Source organism: Ambystoma mexicanum, chromosome 4p, assembly GCF_040938575.1.
Source record: "Ambystoma mexicanum isolate Mex_15411 chromosome 4p, UKY_AmexF1_1, whole genome shotgun sequence".
NCBI lineage: Eukaryota > Metazoa > Chordata > Amphibia > Caudata > Ambystomatidae > Ambystoma > Ambystoma mexicanum.
Window position 1 is genome coordinate 1,090,241,284 of NC_090927.1, and position 19,512 is coordinate 1,090,260,795.

Genomic DNA, 19,512 nt, shown 5'->3' on the forward strand with positions numbered 1-19,512 from the left:
TCAGGGTTGAAGAGCGTATCAAGTTCAAGGCCCTCTGCTTGGTGCACAAGTGCTTCTACGGCTCAGCGCCGGTATATTTGAAAAAGAGCCTAGTGCCCTACATACCGAGGAGAAGTTTACGCTCGGAGGGAAAATGTTTGCTGTCAGTCCCTAACTTCAAGCTGAAATCTGGCTTGGGCAGATCATTCGTGGTGATGGCCCCCAAATTATGGAACAGCCTGCCCGAAGTGCTGAGGTCAGAGGTGAACCACCTTACTTTCAGGAAGCACCTGAAGACATACCTCTTCAGATGAAGAGCCTGGGGAAAGCAATGTTTCGGGGTCCTTAATAGGCCGCAGTGTTTGTTACTTTATGTCTGTCTTGTTGTTGCTGTATTGTAAGTGCAAGCGCCCTGATGCCCACGGGCTACCGGCGCTATATAAAATAAAATACAATACAATACAATACAATCTTTATCCCCCACCAAACGGGGTATAACCCTAAGTCTGATATTATTGCATTATGAGCAATTATCATGTCTTCTTGCTTATGGCCCAGGCCTTCACATCTGCTCTCCAAATCCAAACTGCATTGGGACACTATAGAGGAATCTAGCGTTTCCTCACAGACGGAATCTTCAACCTCACCCATACTTTGGTCTGCCTCCTCAACCCACTTGCTGAGTGCAGCAATCTTTGATGTAAGTTTTGAAATGCTACTATTGTGAATCACCTTTTCAGTTTCCCCCAAGTAGAGTGCACTAATCCAGTTAAATGGCTCATAAGGTCGAGTTGTGCCCTTTATTAGCAGAGCAGTGTACCATTGCCAAGGTGATTCAGCTTGTTTGGACTTATCCTGCGCATTGAGCATGGTGGCAATGTCACTATTTCTGGGGAGGTCAGGTCAGGGCCATTTTAAGCACTTTTGGGGCCCTGGGCGTGGACATCTTTGGGGCCCCCAACCACCAAATCAAAGTAATTAAGTGATCAAGAATATCTGGCCGCACCCCCCACCGCCCCCCACTGCCGCATTCACAACCCATGGGTTGATATGCTGCCTCACATCATTAAAAATAAGGATGTTTACTCCTTTCAAGTCCCCTTACCCTCTTCATTGTTGCTCAAATCAGAATGATAAACAAGTACCATTTGAAGGTCAACATTATCAGTCTACGAAGTGGTTACCTATGTTCTAGCATAGATTCAGCAGACTTTTTATCAATAGAATCCAGGAAGGTATGCAGCCTGTAGTATTAATGCAGGACTGTATGTAAAAGGTACATGTAACCCAGAATAGACGGAGAACTCACATTAGCTGCCTCACAGAAAGCAAACGTGCTCAAGCATGGATCGAGGAGACCAATTGGTAAGAAGGAGAACGCTACACATACCATAGCATGGATAGTGGATGCAGATTAGAATCTATCAGGAAGGTGCCTGTATCCAGACAGACTGAGATTATAAGTGGTACATGGTTTTCAAATAGAGTTAGCCATTAGAGATCAAAAGAATAAGGTGCCCGTGGTGTGTAATATATCAATGCTTACTATTATAGTGGAAGCAACACTATAGCCAGTGAAACCATGAGTGAGGCTGTTTTGAAGATTATACTCTGAGAAGGAAATCTCTCTGAAGGGCTGACCATTTTGAAAGGTTTAGGGACTGACCATTTCGAGAAGCTAGGCAATACAATATTAAATTAGATGCCCAGCATTACACCCTCTGGTTATGGGGTGAATGTGAGATTTGTGCCAACTCTGTAATTACTGCATTTGAACACTTTCATTACCAGTTCTTACCATGAACTAAAATAATCTTATTTTATAAAACTGACTTGGAAAGTACACCAATCACATTACCAAACATGACATTTTTTTAAAACAAAATATTATAGAAGGGTGTAACACAGAATGATTCTAGCTTAATTCTCTCCATCATCAAGAGAAGTATATAAGTACCAGCATACCAATCAGTGTGATTGAACAGATTTAATATGGGGTGGTCTTTTGTGTTTTAAAGCTTTACATAGTTCCAAAACACTGGCTTGTGAAATTGTTATTTATAAACGTGCAGAAAAACCTTTGCCTTTTACCAAAATGGCAAGCTTTTTTTGTGTCAAACAAGCAAACTTTAAAATATGCTTGCCCGAGTCCCGCACCATCTGGTCCGCTCCTTTCTGTCTACCACCCCTTCCACTCAAATTGCCTACATAAGAAGAAAGATCAAGTAGTGGGCTAAACGATGCCACCAGCATGCGAGGAGAAAAACTTCACAGAAGACAGTACAGTAATGTATGAGAGTGAGGAGTTGACCAAGATCACTGTATTGTCTGCTGGCAAAGCCAAGATACAACCATGAATGATTTGGTTCCAAATTTGGATACTTATTCATCTATTGGACTAACAGTTTATGCTCATCCTTGGAGGTGATTGCCTAGGTTTTACAACACCCCATCTGAACAAACCAATTTCTAGACCTTCACCATAAGGATGACATGTTTGTTTTTATAGCAACCCCTATCTGGGGCACGTACATTGCTGATAATAGCACCTGTGTGTGCTGCAAGACCAAGTACATACGCGGGCAGGTTTATAAACTTCAGAAATAGGAAAGGTTCAGCCAGCAGTATAGGAATGTGCTATTCTAATCTTGAATAGGAACACATATCTCTGCAATTAGTGTTTAACACACTGAGCAAACTTTTGAACCATTGTGGCACTCAATGTAATAATATGCATTTCAAATTTGGCTATTGCACATGATCAACATAATTCCTGCAGGAAGGAAACAATGCTGTAGGAGTTGTGCCGCATGGAATGAACACACAAACTATATATACTACCGTGAACACAGAAATCATTACATGATTAATTGTTCGAGGCAGAATGTACTTCCCAAAACACACAGGCAATAGGTTTAGAGCCTCAGCACCGTACCATAAAATATCCTGATGTGTGCTATTTAAGTCTAGTAAACAAAGGAATTTTACTTCCAATAGGGGTGGGGGGAGGTAAGGAAACCCCGGCAACAGCGATCTACGGTGATTCAGCGTGTAGGCGAGAGGTTGGTACCGTGGAGATTTTAATGAGGGAGAGGTGCAAGACAAACTCCAGCGGTAGGGAGCGATTGCAGTTATAACAACAGCAGGGACCCAGAACCTCAGCAAGCAGAGGGCAGCTGTACTTTCAGGCAGTGTACCACATGGCTCTCCTTATGCAGCAGCGGACATTTAGTAGATCTATAGTATGCAGATCCATGCCAGAGGTTGCAACTGGTTGGCTATTGTCTTCACGGTGGTTCCAGACACAATACACTGAGATCCGGGGTGCCGCCATCTGCTCCTGAAGCTCCTCACCTTCAGGATATGTGGTGCCCGCAACGACTTTCAATCTGCGAGGTGGAGCAGGGCACTCCAGAGATTGGTACTGCCGCCAGGCATCTGCCTGCGCCTCTATATCCTCTCCTCTCAGTATACTGGCTGCGGATGGATAGCCACGCATCACGTGGGTGCCATCTTGAAGCCGATGATGCACCTACAGTCCAGCAAATAAGCCTGTAGATCAGTGTCACTGCAGCATCTCCGGTGTCTCCCAGCTGGACGTTTTGTGCTGCCAGACTTCCCCTCAAGCCTCCAACTTAAAAGTGTGCTCAAGATGCAATGGGGCTGTGGTAATCATGCATTGGATTCGGCGCTGAGCAGAGGCTCTCAGAAGGCATCTACTTCCGTGTCTCCCCAGGCTACACACCCCAACAAAAGTTGTTATTCAAATAAAGTCACTTGAGAGGTGGTTCCCGAACTTTAAACTGGAGAATTAACCATGGTAACATTTATATAGGCATTGATAGCTAGTTTACAGAAATAAGAACTAACCTGCCTGTGAAGATCTGACTAAGAAACCGTGCCCACATGTAGTCACACAATATATCAATTATATTTCTAATTCGACCTAGACAGTCTAATTTCTAAAGAACACCATGCAATTCCATAATTACATCGCTGCTGATCGCCCTGTGTGTTTCAAAGTTATTTTCAGGGACGTAATTTCATCAAAATGCCAGGGGTAGCGGAAGTGACATCACATAAACCTTGACCCCCTGATGACATTACAGGAAGAAATGTCATTTGACCCCCAGCCCGGAGTGACATCACGGAAAGCGATGGAACACGGCCGTTTACCCCTTGACAAAACAGGAAGTGGCATCATATAGAATTGTTTCTAAGTACACTATGAAAAATTTGGTTACAATATCACTGTAACGTGATATACATTTCATACAAGAATGGATCACCATATGTATTGGCAGAAATAAAAAAAATTACTGCAACTTGCGGAAAGCACACTTCTACCTGCGACCGTGCTCGCCATTTCCCTCGTGGCGTGAGCGGGTTGCTGTGCTGCCCAGACTCCTTAGGTAAGGCCCTCCGGGGCCTTTATCTTGCTGAACAAACTAGCTATCTGGTGCCCCCTGTCCCCTGCTCAGTCTCATTCGTTGTTAGTTCCCGTGTTGTCTTCCTCCCGCCTCCCTGCTTGCCTGCCCACCCACCCGCTCCCTGATTGGTTGATTTAATTTCCTTGTGTTGGTGTGCCTGTTCCCCTGCGACCGCGCTCGCCATTTCACTCGTGCGTGAGCGGGTTGCTGTGCTGCCCAGACTCCTTGGGAAAGACCCTCCGGGGCCTTTATCTTGCTGAACAAACTTGCTATGTGGTGCCCGCTGCCCTCCTGCTCAGTCTCCTTCGTTGTTAGTTCCTGTGTTGTCTTCCTCCCGCCTCCCCGCTTGCCTGCCCGCCCATCTCCTCCATGATTGGCTCTTCTTTTCCTACTTACAGGCCCTCCCTGGGCAGCCCCCACTGCCCGGCAGCCCCATGGCTAAGACCTCAACGCAAAGGGCGGCTCCCCCTGTAAGTGTCTGCAGGTGTCCACAGGGGATCGCCAGCTGCAAGTCACCTTTGTACCCCCTACCACCTGTTGGTAGCCTTCCCATCGTGTGTTTACATGCAACTGTCTAAGTTCCTAAAAGAATTGCACTGTCAAACCTAGGCCTTTTTCCCACTATATAGGATTCTCAAACTTAGGCAGCTTTTCCACTGAGTGTTTACATAAGTTCCTAAAATTATTTTTTTTTTTGAATTGCATTGTAAAACCTAGGCCTTTTTCCCACTATTGAGTATTCTCAAACTTAGGCGGCTTTTCCACCGTGTGTTTACATGTGACTGTCTAAGTTCCTAAAAAAAATAAAAATAATTGCATTGTAAAACCTAGGCCTTTTTCCTACTATTTAGGATTCTCAAACTTAGTCGATTTTTTCCATTGCGTGTTTTATATGTGCATTCTGGGATCCCTTAATCCTGAGTGTTGTCCTGTCCCGTTGCTCAAGTTGCCTGCCTCTCGCTGTCCTGTCTGCCTGCACTAGTTGACCTTTCTAGTGTCTCCCCCCTCTCTCCTCCACCTCTCCCTTCCCCCACCTAATCTATGGTGCTCTCTGTCTCCTATCTTTTCCAACTGCTTCTCTATTGACTATCCTGCTCTCCTCACTAAATCGGGTAGGAAGAAGTTTAAAAAGGACATCCTGGTCTCCAACCCAGGTCTCCCTATCGCTGACACCTACACCAGTGCCTCCTCCAAGGAAACTCTCACCGACATCCTCTTTGTCGTGCCTTCGCCAGACCTATGGACCCTTCACATGGTCTCTGTGCTCTCCCCTTTCTCCTCTTCTCCCATTAATGGTGGCACCCGTTGGGACGCCCTCCTGGCATCCTTCCATTCTTCTAAGGTCATCATTAATGTTTACTCTAATGGGACTGTCCTGGTCCAAGGCCCTCAGGCCAACCTTCACCTCTTTGATAGATGCTTCCTGTGCCTCATCAACTTCCTTTCTTCTGCTGTCCCCTCTGCCCTTTCCATAACTACCTCGCCTCCCCCTTCTGCCTCCTCCTTGGCTACCTTGCCTTCCCCTTCCCTCTCTGCCCCCTCTCGGGCTCCTTCTACACCTCTGCAGGGTGTACCTCTGATCTGTACCCCTCCTCAGAAGTCCTTCAAGGATGGTAACCTCCATATTGCCACTCAAAACACGCGCTCTGCTGTCAAACACTCCTCTGATATCTGCCGCCTTCTGGAAGAACTTGACCTTGATGTCCTCGGTCTCACCGAGACATAGTTCATGGCCAGATCTGTCACAAGCTTTGATACACTCCTACCTGACGGCTACAAGATCCTCTCAGTGCCCAGAGCCAACCCTGATCTTCCCCGAGTGGATTCCTGCCTCTGTCACTCCTACGCAGGCCTACTCCTCTTTTGAATGCCTCATCTGCAGGCTCTCTCTCTCCCCTAGCCATTCCCTTACTGTGGCTACTATCTATCGGCCACCTGGTCAGATTTCATCCTTCCTCTCTTAGTGGGCGGACCTCTCCTCCTCACTCCTGGCCTCAACTACTCAACTCCTCCTTCTTGGAAACTTCAACATCCACGTGGATGCCTCCTGTCCTAACTCTGGACTCTTTCGCAACCTCTGCGACTCTCTCTCACTCACTATTCTCCTCTCTGGCCCGACTCATTCTGCAGGGCACACTCTTGATGTTCTGATCTCCTCAGACCTTCCCCTCTCTGTCCCTCTCACCACTCCTCTCTCCTGGAGTGATCACTTTCTCCTCTCCTCCCACCTCACCCTCCCTACCCCTCGGGCCAAGCCACTTCCATCACTGCCACCCACCTTCTCGATCATCCGACCCATGAAGCGCGTGTCAACTGAGGCTTTCGCTGCCACCTTCTCACCCACCCCTCCCCCTTGGCTGACTCTCATCCTGACACAGCCCTCGCCACGCAACACTCTGCTATATCTGATTCTCTTGATATCCTTGCCACTGTCATGAGAATCCGCCTGAAGCCCAAAGCCAAGTGCAACTCCTGGTACGACTCAGATCTTGTCACCCTAAAAAGCAAGTGTAGGGTGGCCGAGAGGAAATGGCGTGCTTCATGTACGTCCTCTGACAAACTGTCCTGCCGCCTGCTGCAAAGGCAATACCGGCACTCTGCCCTAACCAAGAAGAGAGCCCATATCCAAGACCACGTCTCTGCGGCATCTAACAACTCGGCTGAACTCTTTAAAATCTGCAAAGAACTGGCCAATCCTGCTGCAGTCCCTACCTCTCCTGTCCCCTCCCAGGCCCTCTGTACGGCACTGGCTTCTCACTTCATCTCTAAAACTCAGGACATCCTGTCCTCTCTCTCCTCCTATCCCCTCCATCCCCCCACTCCCTGCTCTTCCTCTGGCCTTACTGCAGTCACCCCTCCTCCCTCCTTCTCTGCCTTTCCCCTGTTCTCCGCAGACAAGGTTTCTAGACAAGTCTGATATATGAAAGTCTTGTCGAAACAGGTTCACCCCTGTTCCTCCAGAACTATCAAGGACCACATCGACTCCCTAGCTCCTGCCCTGGCTGATTTCTGCAATCACTCCTTCACCACTGGAGTCTTCCCATCCCCCCTGAAGCACTCCCTTGTGCACCCCCTTCTTAACAAACCCTCTGCCGACCCCTCCTGCCCGGCTAACTATCGCCCAATCTCCATCACTCCCTTCCTGGGCAAGCTCCTGGAGAAACTAGCCGTCTCCCAGCTTAATCTCCACACTGAATCTGTTGGTTGTCTTCATGACCATCAGTCTGGCTTCAGAGCTGCCAGAAGCACGGAAACTGCTCTCCTGAACATCCATGATGACCTGCTCTCCAACCTTGATTCCAACCCCCTGCGTCCTCATCCTGCTTGATCTCTCTTCTGCCTTTGACACTGTCAACCATACCGTCCTGCTCAACTGTCTCTGTGATAACCTGGGTATCACTGGTCAGGCTCTGGCGTGGCTGACTTCTTTCCTCTCCGACTAACCCTCCCAGGTCCAACTTGGGTCCTTACTCTCCGCTATCTTTTTCTCTACTTGTGGTGTCCTTCAGGGGTCTAACCTCTTCCCTGGCTTTTCAACCAATAACTGGCACTCCTTGCCCACCGCATTGCCGCTCTCTGCCCCAACTTTCAGTGCTATGCGGATGATACCTAGCTCATCTACAGGCTACCCTTGGCCTCCTCCTCTACTTCCCTCATCTCTGACTGTCTGTCTGCTATCCAGGAATGGTGTGCTGCCAATGATCTCTGCCTCAATGCCAATAATACAGAGATTCTCCTCATCGGCACACCCGCTCCCTCCTTTCCTGTAGCTCTCTGGCTGGCCTCTCTTGGCTCTCTTCCTGCTCCCACCTGCAAGGCTAAAAACCTCTGGGTCATTTTCGACTCCACACTTTCCTTCTCTCTTTACATCTCTGACATCTCTAAGAAGTCACTCTACCAGCTGCACCTCCTCAGAGGTATTCTTCCTTTCCTCTCCTTACCCCAGAAGCTCACTGTCTCCAGAGCTCTGGTTCTCTCTAGGCTGGATTATTGCAACAGCCTCTTACTAAACCTGCCTGCTTCCACTCTCCGCCCTCTGCAACTAATCCAGAGCAGGACTGCAATACTTGTCCTTGGCCTCAAGCCCTGGGATCGTATCTCTCCAGGACTGAAATCTCTGCACTGGCTCCCAGTGGCAGCAAGGATTAAGTTCAAAACCCACTACATGGGGCCTGGGGCCTCAATACCTCCAACTCTCTCTTCCTAAATACCTTCCTTCTCGAGCTCTCTGCTCATCTGCCTCTAACTCCCTCAGGGTCAGTCGCTTCTCCAAGCAACGAGTTGGTGGTAGATCTCTTTCTTTGGCTGGGGCCTCCCCCTGGAACACCGTCCCTGCCTCCCTGAAACTTGAGGAGAATCATCTTCGGTTCCGGAAGCACCTCCAAACCTTTCTCTTTGCTTCTGCTTTTCGTCTCCTCTCCCTTACTGACTTCCTGGCTGACACTGAAACTGCACTGGTTACCTGGCCACCATCTGATCATGGGGCCAGGTCCCCGCCCCGCCAGTCGCACTCCTGCACTGCCTTCCTGGCAACCCCTGCACTTGGGGAATTGTTTTTCTGTATCTCTATAGTCCCACTAACAGCCCCTGACACTTGATGTCTGCACTTACCCTTGCACTTGCCACCTGCTGGCCGTACTTTACTATTGTTTATTTATTTATTTTTCCCATGTACTGCACTGTCCTCTCCCCTTCCCCCCTCATTTCTCCCCTTTACCCTTCCCATGCACTTGCGCGATCTGATAGATACCTGGCCTAGTGGGATCGTTGTCTGTCTTCCCTCTGTTCCCCCTCCCTTGCCTCGTCGCGCCTTGTAACACATGTGTATAGGCGCGTTATAAATGCCCTGTCAACTCATATCATATCATACATAGTCCGAAATTGATGATTATTCTAAATTTAATTCATTTTGGAGGATTTTGTCTGCATTGTGAATTTGAGGTGTTTAAGAACAGACCAAATCAGTGACTCACCCAATGAAGTGTGCCTGAAATAAACCTTTAATGAGTCTAGCAATTATTGGATAGAATTCCAGAAAGACAAATTATTTGTTATACCTATTCTTTCTTATTTAGGGTCACTGCTCAATGTGTTAAACTTGTGGAACCACCTGTTTTTTTTCTTAAAGAAGCCTGAACAAGAAAGCCAGCCACTCCAGAAACAAAGAGTCATGACTTTGGCCACAGCCCTTGAGCATCAATTTGTAAACAATAAATAAAAAAAGAAAGGAATTTTTTTCTGTTCTTTTTTTTTTAGGGGTAGCAAGGGAGACCACAGGGGTGGGAATGGAGACCTCAGGGGTCTCAAGGGAGACCCCTGGCGACCCCTAAATTACGTCCCTGGTTATTTTTCTGCATGGCAATTGAAAACATTTTGTTTTATTTTCTCCAATATCAAAAATAAGTATTGGCATCAGAGAAATGCTGCTGAAACACATTTTAAAGGAATTCCCCTTCTGAATAGTTGTGAATGTTTAGCCCAAGTCCCATACTGACCATACATTCCTTCGAAGGTAGATAACATGTCGTGTGTTCTGCTGTCCCACCACCACATACATATCGATGTAGGGAACCTTGGGCCAGGATAGCACAGTGATCCAAACAAATAAATGAAAATAACATACATCCACAATTTAACCCGTTATTGACTGCGACAAGGAAGAATAAAGAAGTGGCAATGAATAAGCCATCAGAAACGAAACAAAGTATTCAAATGGAAGCAAACACGTTTTGTTTGCGCAAGTAGGCGAAGTTTTGTGACCCGTGGTTGGCTAATACTGTTGCACAATGATATTTATGCAACAGGATAAAGGAGTTGGACTTTGCTGCATAAAAAGCCAAACACGTTTCTGAAGGCAACAGGCAAACACTTATGTCTGAGACACAGTCGGCGACAGTCATGGCCGCCGTTCAGGCCTGTTTCTGCGTTTTACTTTCTGTCCTTTGCGTCGGTAAAGTCTGCGCCTTGGAGAGCTATGTGGCGGCTGTGTACGAACACGCAGTTATATTACCCGATGCCACCTTGAAGCCCGTCACTCCTGCCGAGGCCTTGGCGCTGATGAACAAAAATATGGACATTTTGGAAAAAGCGATCGTAACAGCAGCGCAAAAGGTAATGTCTTTGGAAATACAATCAGAATAGATAAGCAGTGAAAGCGGCATGTCTTCCAGCTGTCGATTCTTGGTTAGTACAAAAATCCTCATGGAATAAACACTGGAGCAAAACGTGATTGCTCGGCTCGCTATTAGGCCAGCAGCAAGTCGGTGCATGCACGCACGTTACCTGCCCGAGTTCCTCCTTCATGGAGCTGGAATACTTTGACTATTCAACAGTCGTTGTTTTCGTGGGAGCATTCCCAGTCATCCTATGCAGACTTGGTTGCTGCATACATTTTTACCCCCAGCCTAGCGCTGGTTACAAAGGGGTTAATTACTCCCACCAGATTTTCAAACTCCTTGAAGACTTCAGATTCCGACAGCCCCTCCTTGCAGATATTCATTGGGTTTGGTAAAATAACCTCGTAGAGCCTAGGCCTACTGTCACGCTCTAGGAGTGAAGCCCATTTAACTACTATTCGAGCGTAACCCACTATGGAGATAGCCTGGGTATACTATGGGGCGCTTTCGACGCAAGAGGGATTACAGGACCATGATTGTTAGCAGTCTATGGCCACCATTATGTTTATCTATCACCTAAAAGTTGGGAATCCAATTCCAGTCTCTAGCTGAATTAAATGCGTAGTCTGTAAAAGTGGAGCCTTATGGTCCAAAGAACCTCTTTCTAGCAGGTTGATCTGTGGGAAATCGTCCATTGCAGGCCCTTAATTCTAAAGAATAAAACGAGCAGGCAATGTTGACTGAGAGTCTATGAGCCTTTTTTGGCCTCGAAGCAGCTAATAGAGGAATATTCCAAGCTATATCCTGGTCCTCCCAGAGACCTTCTAGCCCTAGCAGGGGCTCCATCTCCAGATTAAGATCCCCAGCGACCACGGTATGTGTGTAGTTTAGGGCAAGTCCTTCCCATGTCTCTATTAGGTCAAGCAATTTATCTTCGACAATCATAGAGCTCGACCTGTTATTTGTGGATGGCTGTGTTTGTAGCAAAGAACTGTCCATTATACAATTCTACACTGTTTCACCAATCTGCACCAAATTGTGCATAGTTACTTGATAGGACCCTCTTGACAATACTGGCTACATGACATTTGGACACCTTACCCCGTTCCTCGGATTTCAGCGCAATTCAAAATGTGTGGGTTTGTGGCTTAGTAAAATGTTGTTCCTTATACAATTCGACACTGTTTCACCAATCTGCATCAAATTTTGGATAGTTACCTGTTTGGATCCTCCGGACATGACTGGCTACATAACATTTGGATAGCTCACCCTTTCCCCATATTTCAGCACCTTCACACATAAGAAGGTTGCCTGAAATCGGTGAAACCTCAATGTGGTCGTAGAAGGACTGGTCGCGACACGAGGAACAAAACTAACCATGTTTCAAAGCCCTACGACACACGGTTTCTGAGATATTTCCACTGCAATGCACCGCAATTAACTGTACCACGCTAGGGGGAGCCGACAGTGGTGAGAGGGCACAGTAGGTCCTAGTATGCAGCAGCACACCAACTCTCGCCTCCCCTAGCATCTGCTCTGGGGTATGTCAGCCAGACACACTCGCCCATTTTCAGTGTGGTATACTTCATGGTGCAAAGCGCATCAAGTGATAAGCGAATCGGAAAAGCAACCTACAGGATCATTGATTTTCAACAATTGATGAGAGTGTAATCATGTCTGTCTACAGAACCCGTTTGGAGAACGGGTACTTTTTGCTAGTACACATTAAATAACAATAGTTGGTGTTCCTTGAGAGTTGTGGCTGCTAACTGCTGTAAATCTGAAGAGCCTGTTTCCCGGGAGGTCAATTGCTAATTCAAAGCTGGCTCAATCCATACAATCAGGCCCTCATTTGGTCTGCCCTCGAGGACCCTCTGTGCAGGAATCTGAAAGGACTGGAATCCCTGAAGTGCTTCCCAATCAGTAGCCCATGTCTCTTGGAGGAAAATAATTGGGAATATCCTTATGAACTGGCACCAGCTTGGTTCGTGAACATGTTAATTTTCAATAAGTTCATTTTCCCAATTGTGCCAGTGCCTTGATACTACTCGAAAAACCTATAGTGATACAATTTAAGAAACAGCAAAGCAAATTGCTAGATATCAAACGCCAGATATCTTAATTACAAGCTTTTCACAAAACTTGTATTTAATTTGCATAGGCTAAGCTGACATGTGTTTCGATCTTCACTTCCAAGGTCCTCCTCAGGGCTAATAGTGCATTCTGTCACAGCTCATGTGGAAATTCATGTATCTTCCAATAAAGGATTATCTCTCTAAATTCCAAGACAAACTTCTAGTTTGCTGCGCACCAAAGACTTCAATAAGTCAATTCACAGTCTTCAGGAAAATCCTGATTCAATTTTGTTGCAATCAATTTGTAGCACAATGCTTGTACTGATTACACAGCTTCCCAATCCTTCTACATAGCGTTCCATGTGGCGCGTAGCATATAGGCACTGGCGCAATTGGGAAAAACTAACTTATGTGCCTTTTTCATAGCTTTATAAGGCCCCAAGCTATCTACCTTCCACTTGTTTTGCAGCCTATCAGTGGTAAACCCATATAACTGAGTGTTGGATATGGGTAAACGTTGGACAGCACAGTGAGAAAAGAGCCCTTTTTGTTTTTCCTAACATGTTTACTAACACCTGCAATGTTCCAAGAAAGTAGCTTGCATGAGAGCACCAATAAAAAGCCATTGCCACTCAAGATCGGTCAATCTACTGCCTCGCGTCCATGTTTTATATTTAAAATGGGACTCCCTAGAACGACTCATTCTGGCTGTTTGCGCAGTTGTTATTACTAAACCTGTAGTGCCCATTTCCTTGTTCTGACCATGATTATGGCAGTTTATTTATTTATTTATTGGTCACTCGTTAGGCGCTTATTGAATTGGCGGAACTGTTTCAAAGCGCCCACAGGACAGCAGGGTGGGGACAGGGGAAGGTAGACAATAAGTTACAGCAAAGATACCATTTTTTATTGAGCGTTCAAACAAATCAGAAGAATAACAGGGAGGGGAAGACAAACCTACTATGCCTTGTGAGTGTTCAGAACGTACAAGTGCAGAGGGGAGGAGGGTAAGGGAAAGGTGCTGGGTTGCTCATGGAGAAGTGCTCAGGGTGAAGTGCTAAGAGGGGAAACACGTAAGTGCAACCTCAGTGGAGAGGGTGAGCTTAAGCAAGTGCAGTAAATAGGCAGCAGCGAGGATGAGAGATGTGGTGGGTAGGGGTATTGAGGACACATAAGGGCCCCGCGCATCAGTCATGCTACTGTATGAATAGCAGGGAAGAGCAGAGGAGAAGGAAGAGGTAAGAGGTAAAGAGAAAGGTCTTGAGGCTTTTCCGGAATCTAAGGAGGTCCTGCTCAAGACGCAGAAGGAGAGGTAGACTATTCCACAGAAGGGAGCCTGAAGAGGAAAGTGATTAACCACCAGCTCTCTGTTTAGCAAACCGCTTCGCGCGCAAGGGGTTGGTGCCAGAGGATCGCAGGAGTCTAGAAGGCGAGTATTTGATCAGGAAGCATTCAAGATAGAGTGGTCCCCGGTCCCAGATAGCCTTGTGGATGATACAGAGGGATTTCAATTTAATCTGTGCTGAGACGGTAGCCAGTGTAGGCTTTGTATGGCAGGAGAGATGCGGTCCCTGGGCTTGAGGTAGCACACAGCAGCAGCAAGCAATTGGCCGAGCACAGCGTTTGTTTTGTTTTATTCGTATTTATATAGCGCACAATAGCCCGAGGACATCGTGGCACTTGTTACAGTACAAAGCTTAGTTACTTAGTTACATGGTCATTAGCAATATATATACAGGTTGCAATATAGTTACATAGTCATTAGCAGTATATATACAGGTTACAATATAGTTATACTACATTTGTGTTATATTACAATATACATTGCAGAAGTGGAGGAGGCAGTTCTCCACTTGCTAGTTGAGGAGAGTGGCCTTGAGGTTGTTGCGGAAGACAGAGATGGAAGTTTCAGCTCTAAGGGTGGCAGGGAGTGAGTTCCAGAGTTTCGGTGCAATATAGGAGAAGCATAGACCTCCCGCTGTGGCTCTCTTTATGCGTGGTATGTGTAGCTGGTTGGTGTACTGAGCTTTGGTGGGGCGAGTGGATGTGGTCCTTGATATTGCTTCAGATAGGTATGCTGGAGCGGTTTTGTTGATGCACCTGTGAGTGATGGTGAGGATTTTCAGAGTAATATGGTCTTTGACCTGGAGCCACCGTGCTTTACGTCTGGCGTGGGATATATGGTCTCTTCTAGGGATGCTCATGGCGGCTCTGAGGGCATTGTTTTGTGTGGTTTGCAGTCTGTGAAGTTTTTGGCGGAGGTGCCAGCTAGAAGGGCGTTGCAATAATCGAGTTTGGCTCCTATAGTTGCTCTAGCTATGGCCAAGCGGTTGGGGGTGGATAAGTAGGGTTTAATGGCATTGATGAGTTTGGTGCTGAACGCTGATGCAGAGGCTATGGCGCTCACTTGTTTGTTCATCGATACATTTGCATCATCGATAGATTTGCATCGATGTGAACACCTAGAGTCTTGACACAGGATGATACGGAGATGGTTGAGTTGTCTATGTTGAAGTTGTTGTAGTGGGGGCTTAGTTTCGATAATGTGTTTGTCTGGCCCAGGATGAGAATTTCAGTCTTCTCCCCGTTAAGACAGAGGCCATTGATTGCCATCCAAGCTTGGATAGTGGCATAGATGTTGTGAAGGGCCGTGGCGTCTTGGTGATAGAGTCCAGATAGGGGTAAAAGTACTTGAGTGTCTTCTGCATAGTTTGTATATGCAACACCCATGGAGTCAAGTAGGTCGAAGAGGGGTTTTATGAAGAGGTTATAGAGGGTGGGGGCTGTACAAGATCCTTGGGGGACACCGCAGTTTATAGTGGTTGGATCTGCGTTAGCTGTGTCAGAGTAGACCTTCATGGCTCTTCCTTCAAGGAAGGAAGTGATCCAGGATGCTGCTTGATTAGAGAAATGGGCTGCATGAGTGAGGTGGGTGGTGAGTGTTTGGTGATCTACCAGGTCAAAAGCAACTGATAGATCGAGGAGGAGGAGTAAGGCAGGTTTGCCTTTGTCCATGATCTCTGAGATTTGATTTTTTAGGTCTAATAAGGCGGATTCTGTTCCATGCCCGACACGGAAGCCAGATTGTCTTTTGCCTAGTATGGAGTTAGCTTCTATGTATGATTGGATCTGGATGTGAGCTGCTTTGTCCTGGATTTTTGGGAGGCACGGGACGGCCGTTATCGGTCTGTAGTTGTTGGGTTGCGCTGGGTCAAGTGTGGCCTTTTTTAGAAGTGGCCGCACCCAGGCTTCCTTGAGATTGTTTGGGACAGTTCCTGTTTGGAAAGATGCGTTACTGAAGGCAGTAATCAGGGGTGCTAGGTCATTGGCGCATTCTTTGATGATTTTGGGAGGGCAAATGCTTTGCAGAGGGATGGTTTGAGGTTTTTGATGAGATTAAGGACCTCAGGTTCAGTGACGTTTCTGAAGGAGAATTGAGCGTGATTGAGATTACTACACTTGTCTTGTGTAGGCCGGTTGGCTTTTTGGTTTGGGAGGGCTTTGCAGTGGTTTTGGATTTTGTTCTGGAGGAGTTTTATTTTGTTGAGCATGGCGGACTGAATGCTGGCACACCAGGCTTTGTCTTTAGTTATCTCGTCAGCGGTAGCCGGAGGAGTGACTAATTCATTAAAGATTGCAAATAGTTCTTTAGCTTGGGAGTTGGCCTTTGAGATCATATCATTGAAGGAGTTGGATTTTGCTGCTAAAATGGCTTTTTTATATTGGAGGGCTATTTGTTTGAAGAGGCTCTTATATATTGCCTGAACAGTGCATGGATCTTTGGCTGGAGGTCTGTTGTATTAATGGGTGGAGATGCATGAACCAATCCTCATAAGCGGGAGGAAACTTCACTTTAAAATGCATTACTGAAATCCACTTGTCGTGATGGCAGCAGCTGTGGCTGCAGGTACACTAAATGATCAACTTTCAAGCTACTGGCGTGGACATTGAACTCATTGCTTTCTGATTGGCCACGAGTGTTTCTTGATGCTTGTAGGTACAGCATACCTGGCGGAAGGGGAGGGGTGGGCTTCATTTTTTACCTTCAGTTTATACCCGACTGTAGGCAGCTAACCTGCTAGTTTGCAACGTACATACGTTTGCCAACTAACGAGCTTACAGTCTACACACTTACACTTTCACTACTGATTTTGGTACTTTATCAACATTGGAAGTTGGAACTAGAAAAGGGCTGCTGAATCCCTAACCTTTTTACTATCATTCAGCCTGCCTTCTATCCGTATGCGTTCCCTTTTTAATTGGTGCATTTCTTGATAGTGTAACTTTTGCTTTAATTATTTATTTGGCGAATCCTCTCTGCTCTCTGGATACTGATGGTGGGGGTCTTTGGTTGATCCGGCTTTCAACATTGACCAACCCAAGACCCTCTTAGTGCCACAAACCTCAGTTTTATCCTGTAATAAGTCTTCACGTTCCCATGTGACCATAAATGCAAGGGACCCGGTCCTATTCCGTGATTTCAGTCTTTGATGTCATGCCAACTAGGCTATGCTAGGATGATCTTCACATTCCTCTCTGCATTTCTTCATTCCAGTAAGAAGAAATGTTAGTTACTACGGCTAGCTTTGCTTGCCAGCATGCTGCTAACGTATGCAAGCAGCGCCATCATAGGTCGAGCCTTATGTACCAATGGATAATATATGCTGATCTTTCCACATATGCTATAAACCACCACCATTGTATAATCGAACAGCGTCAAATGGTAATGGTCAACTTCACAGGTGCAGCCACACATGCAGCATGTATAATTCAGAGACATGGCTATAACCTCTTGTCAATACCTACAGGCTTTTGTGCCAAAATGTACATACTCTTACAGCATATGGCACCACATGCCTAGGTTTGTCTTTGCTGAATTATGCAGTGTATTTATATGCCAGCATTTCTTCAAATGAGTTTCTTCCATGCTGTGATAACATTGTTTTGGGCATTTTAATGAGGAAAATTGGCATGAGGGAAGTCAGCAGTAGCACCTGCTACTTTCTCTACATTATTATAGTATACACAGCAGCAGTGCAGGCTTACTTCACAAACCGCATGGGTCCAGCGCAAGCAGGAGTAATGCAAAGTTCCTTTTTCCTAGACCTGTACCGCAGACAGTTCTCAAACTGGTCCAGTATTGGTAGTGTGTAGTGGGAAGACACACGGTCGACTATTTTTTGAGCCTAAAAGGGCCGAGTGTAGTGTGATGTCATTGCTGGCAAGCCAAAAGGCCCTGCAAACTATGGACCAAAGGGGAGGGAAAGAAGTCAATTTAAAGGGAGGGTGGGGGTCGGAAGGCCTGAAGGTGTTAGGGCAGATGCCATGGTATGTCAGGATGAAAGTGTGTTGTTGTCGTAGGCGGGTCTGCCAGTGCCTGGATTCTGTGAGAACCCAGAGGCTTCACTCGGTCTCTGAGCAGTGAGCACATGGGTGCAGTGAGTGTGCTGGGCTCCTGGCAGAGGCGGGACTGGACTGTGTGCGTGGTGTGAGTATCTCTAGGCCCAAGGGAATGGCTTGCTTGCGAGTTTAGTGTTGTTGTGCTCCCTTCAGTGCTGAGGGTGATGGGAGCCCGAGTTTGAACCCACACCCACCCAACCATTCCAGGAGTCAGGTATAATGGTATTACATTGCATTCTTCTTAGTACATCTACATTGGCTTACATTAATATCAATAATGCTTTCCCTTCTATGAGGAAAACATATATCTGTAAATGGATACGTTCATTTCCCGTGACTAGGCACATCTACAATGCATTCTCTGCCATCGTGGCTCTTCGCTTCTTCATTCTCTGCCAACCGGTTTCATCATTTCTTGCATCACAACCCCTCTAACACTTCTGAAATGACGGGACAGTATTCAGTTCACCTTGGCCCTGCTGACACTTGCAGACTTGCCAGCATTCTGCCTTACACGACTTGTAGCAAATTCAGTCTGCAGGTTTGCGTATTTGTGGCACGCAATCACATTGCCAATAAGAAGTGTACCCCGGATATTTTGGCAGTTCAGACTGGTACACTATTTTGCATTGTAACTTAGGCGCTCTTGAGATAGTACCCACATGCTAAGTGAAGCAGTCAAGCAGAAACTTTTGTAATAAAACACGGCGGCAAATACATTACTTGTGGCTCATTTAAATGCATTTATCATGACATACTTTGTTTTATCTGTTCACCTATGAAAAAAAAAGTGTTCTATTGATTTATGAATTGTTGATGCACCCTTTGGGCTTTTGTGTAGGCATGCCCAAGGCACTTGCCAGGCACAGTCAACTTAGTGGTATTAACTGCCCATTGATGGTAGCAGGTGCAACATGGTGTGAGCAAGTACCTGGGAATATCATAATGTAACAGGCCCATGAATCCTCCATGCGTAGCATTTTCTGTAAAGTCGTGAATTGATGTGATTCATGGATGATGGTTTGAGGGCCACTTTTTTTGAGGCGAGGGGTGGGCCACTTTATTTTTGGTGTCCGGGCCTATTTCTTGTCCCAGTCCGAACCTGGCGATTAGTCTCTCTGCTCTATTCTCGGTTAGCTGGAGGGGTTGCAGGGTGGACGAAGGAAGATTAAGGAGGAGGCTATTGCAATAGTCTAGCCTGGAGAGAACGAGAGCACAGGTAACATTGAGTCTCTGGGAAACGGTGAGGAAGGGTAGAATTCCTTTGAGAAGGAAGAGCTGAAAGTGGAACTTCTTTACAATGTCCTGAATATGAGGGATGAAGGAAAGGGAGGAGTTGAAGATGACTCTGAGATTCCTGGCTTCAGAAGTTGGGGCAGGGGGCGAGGCCATGAAGGAAGGCCAGAGTGCAGAGAATAAGTAGAGTGCAGCAGACCTAATAGGGAGAATCATTTTTTGCTGGCATTGAGGCAGAGGTCATTAGCAGTGCACCAAGCCTGCAAGGCAGAGAGG

The 19,512-nt window shown here is 46.5% G+C and overlaps 1 protein-coding gene across 1 annotated transcript in view; it reads left to right on the plus strand.

Moving 5' to 3' along the window:
* The first annotated feature begins 10,273 nt into the window (after positions 1 to 10,273).
* The window catches only part of VNN1 (vanin 1), a 196,589-nt gene continuing 187,350 nt past the window's right edge, over positions 10,274 to 19,512 (plus strand). Inside the window, exon 1 of the mRNA XM_069606677.1 lies at positions 10,274 to 10,520. Within this exon, the coding sequence (XP_069462778.1) occupies positions 10,281 to 10,520 (240 nt within the window). The 5' untranslated portion in view covers positions 10,274 to 10,280. The remainder of the gene's footprint in view (positions 10,521 to 19,512) is intronic.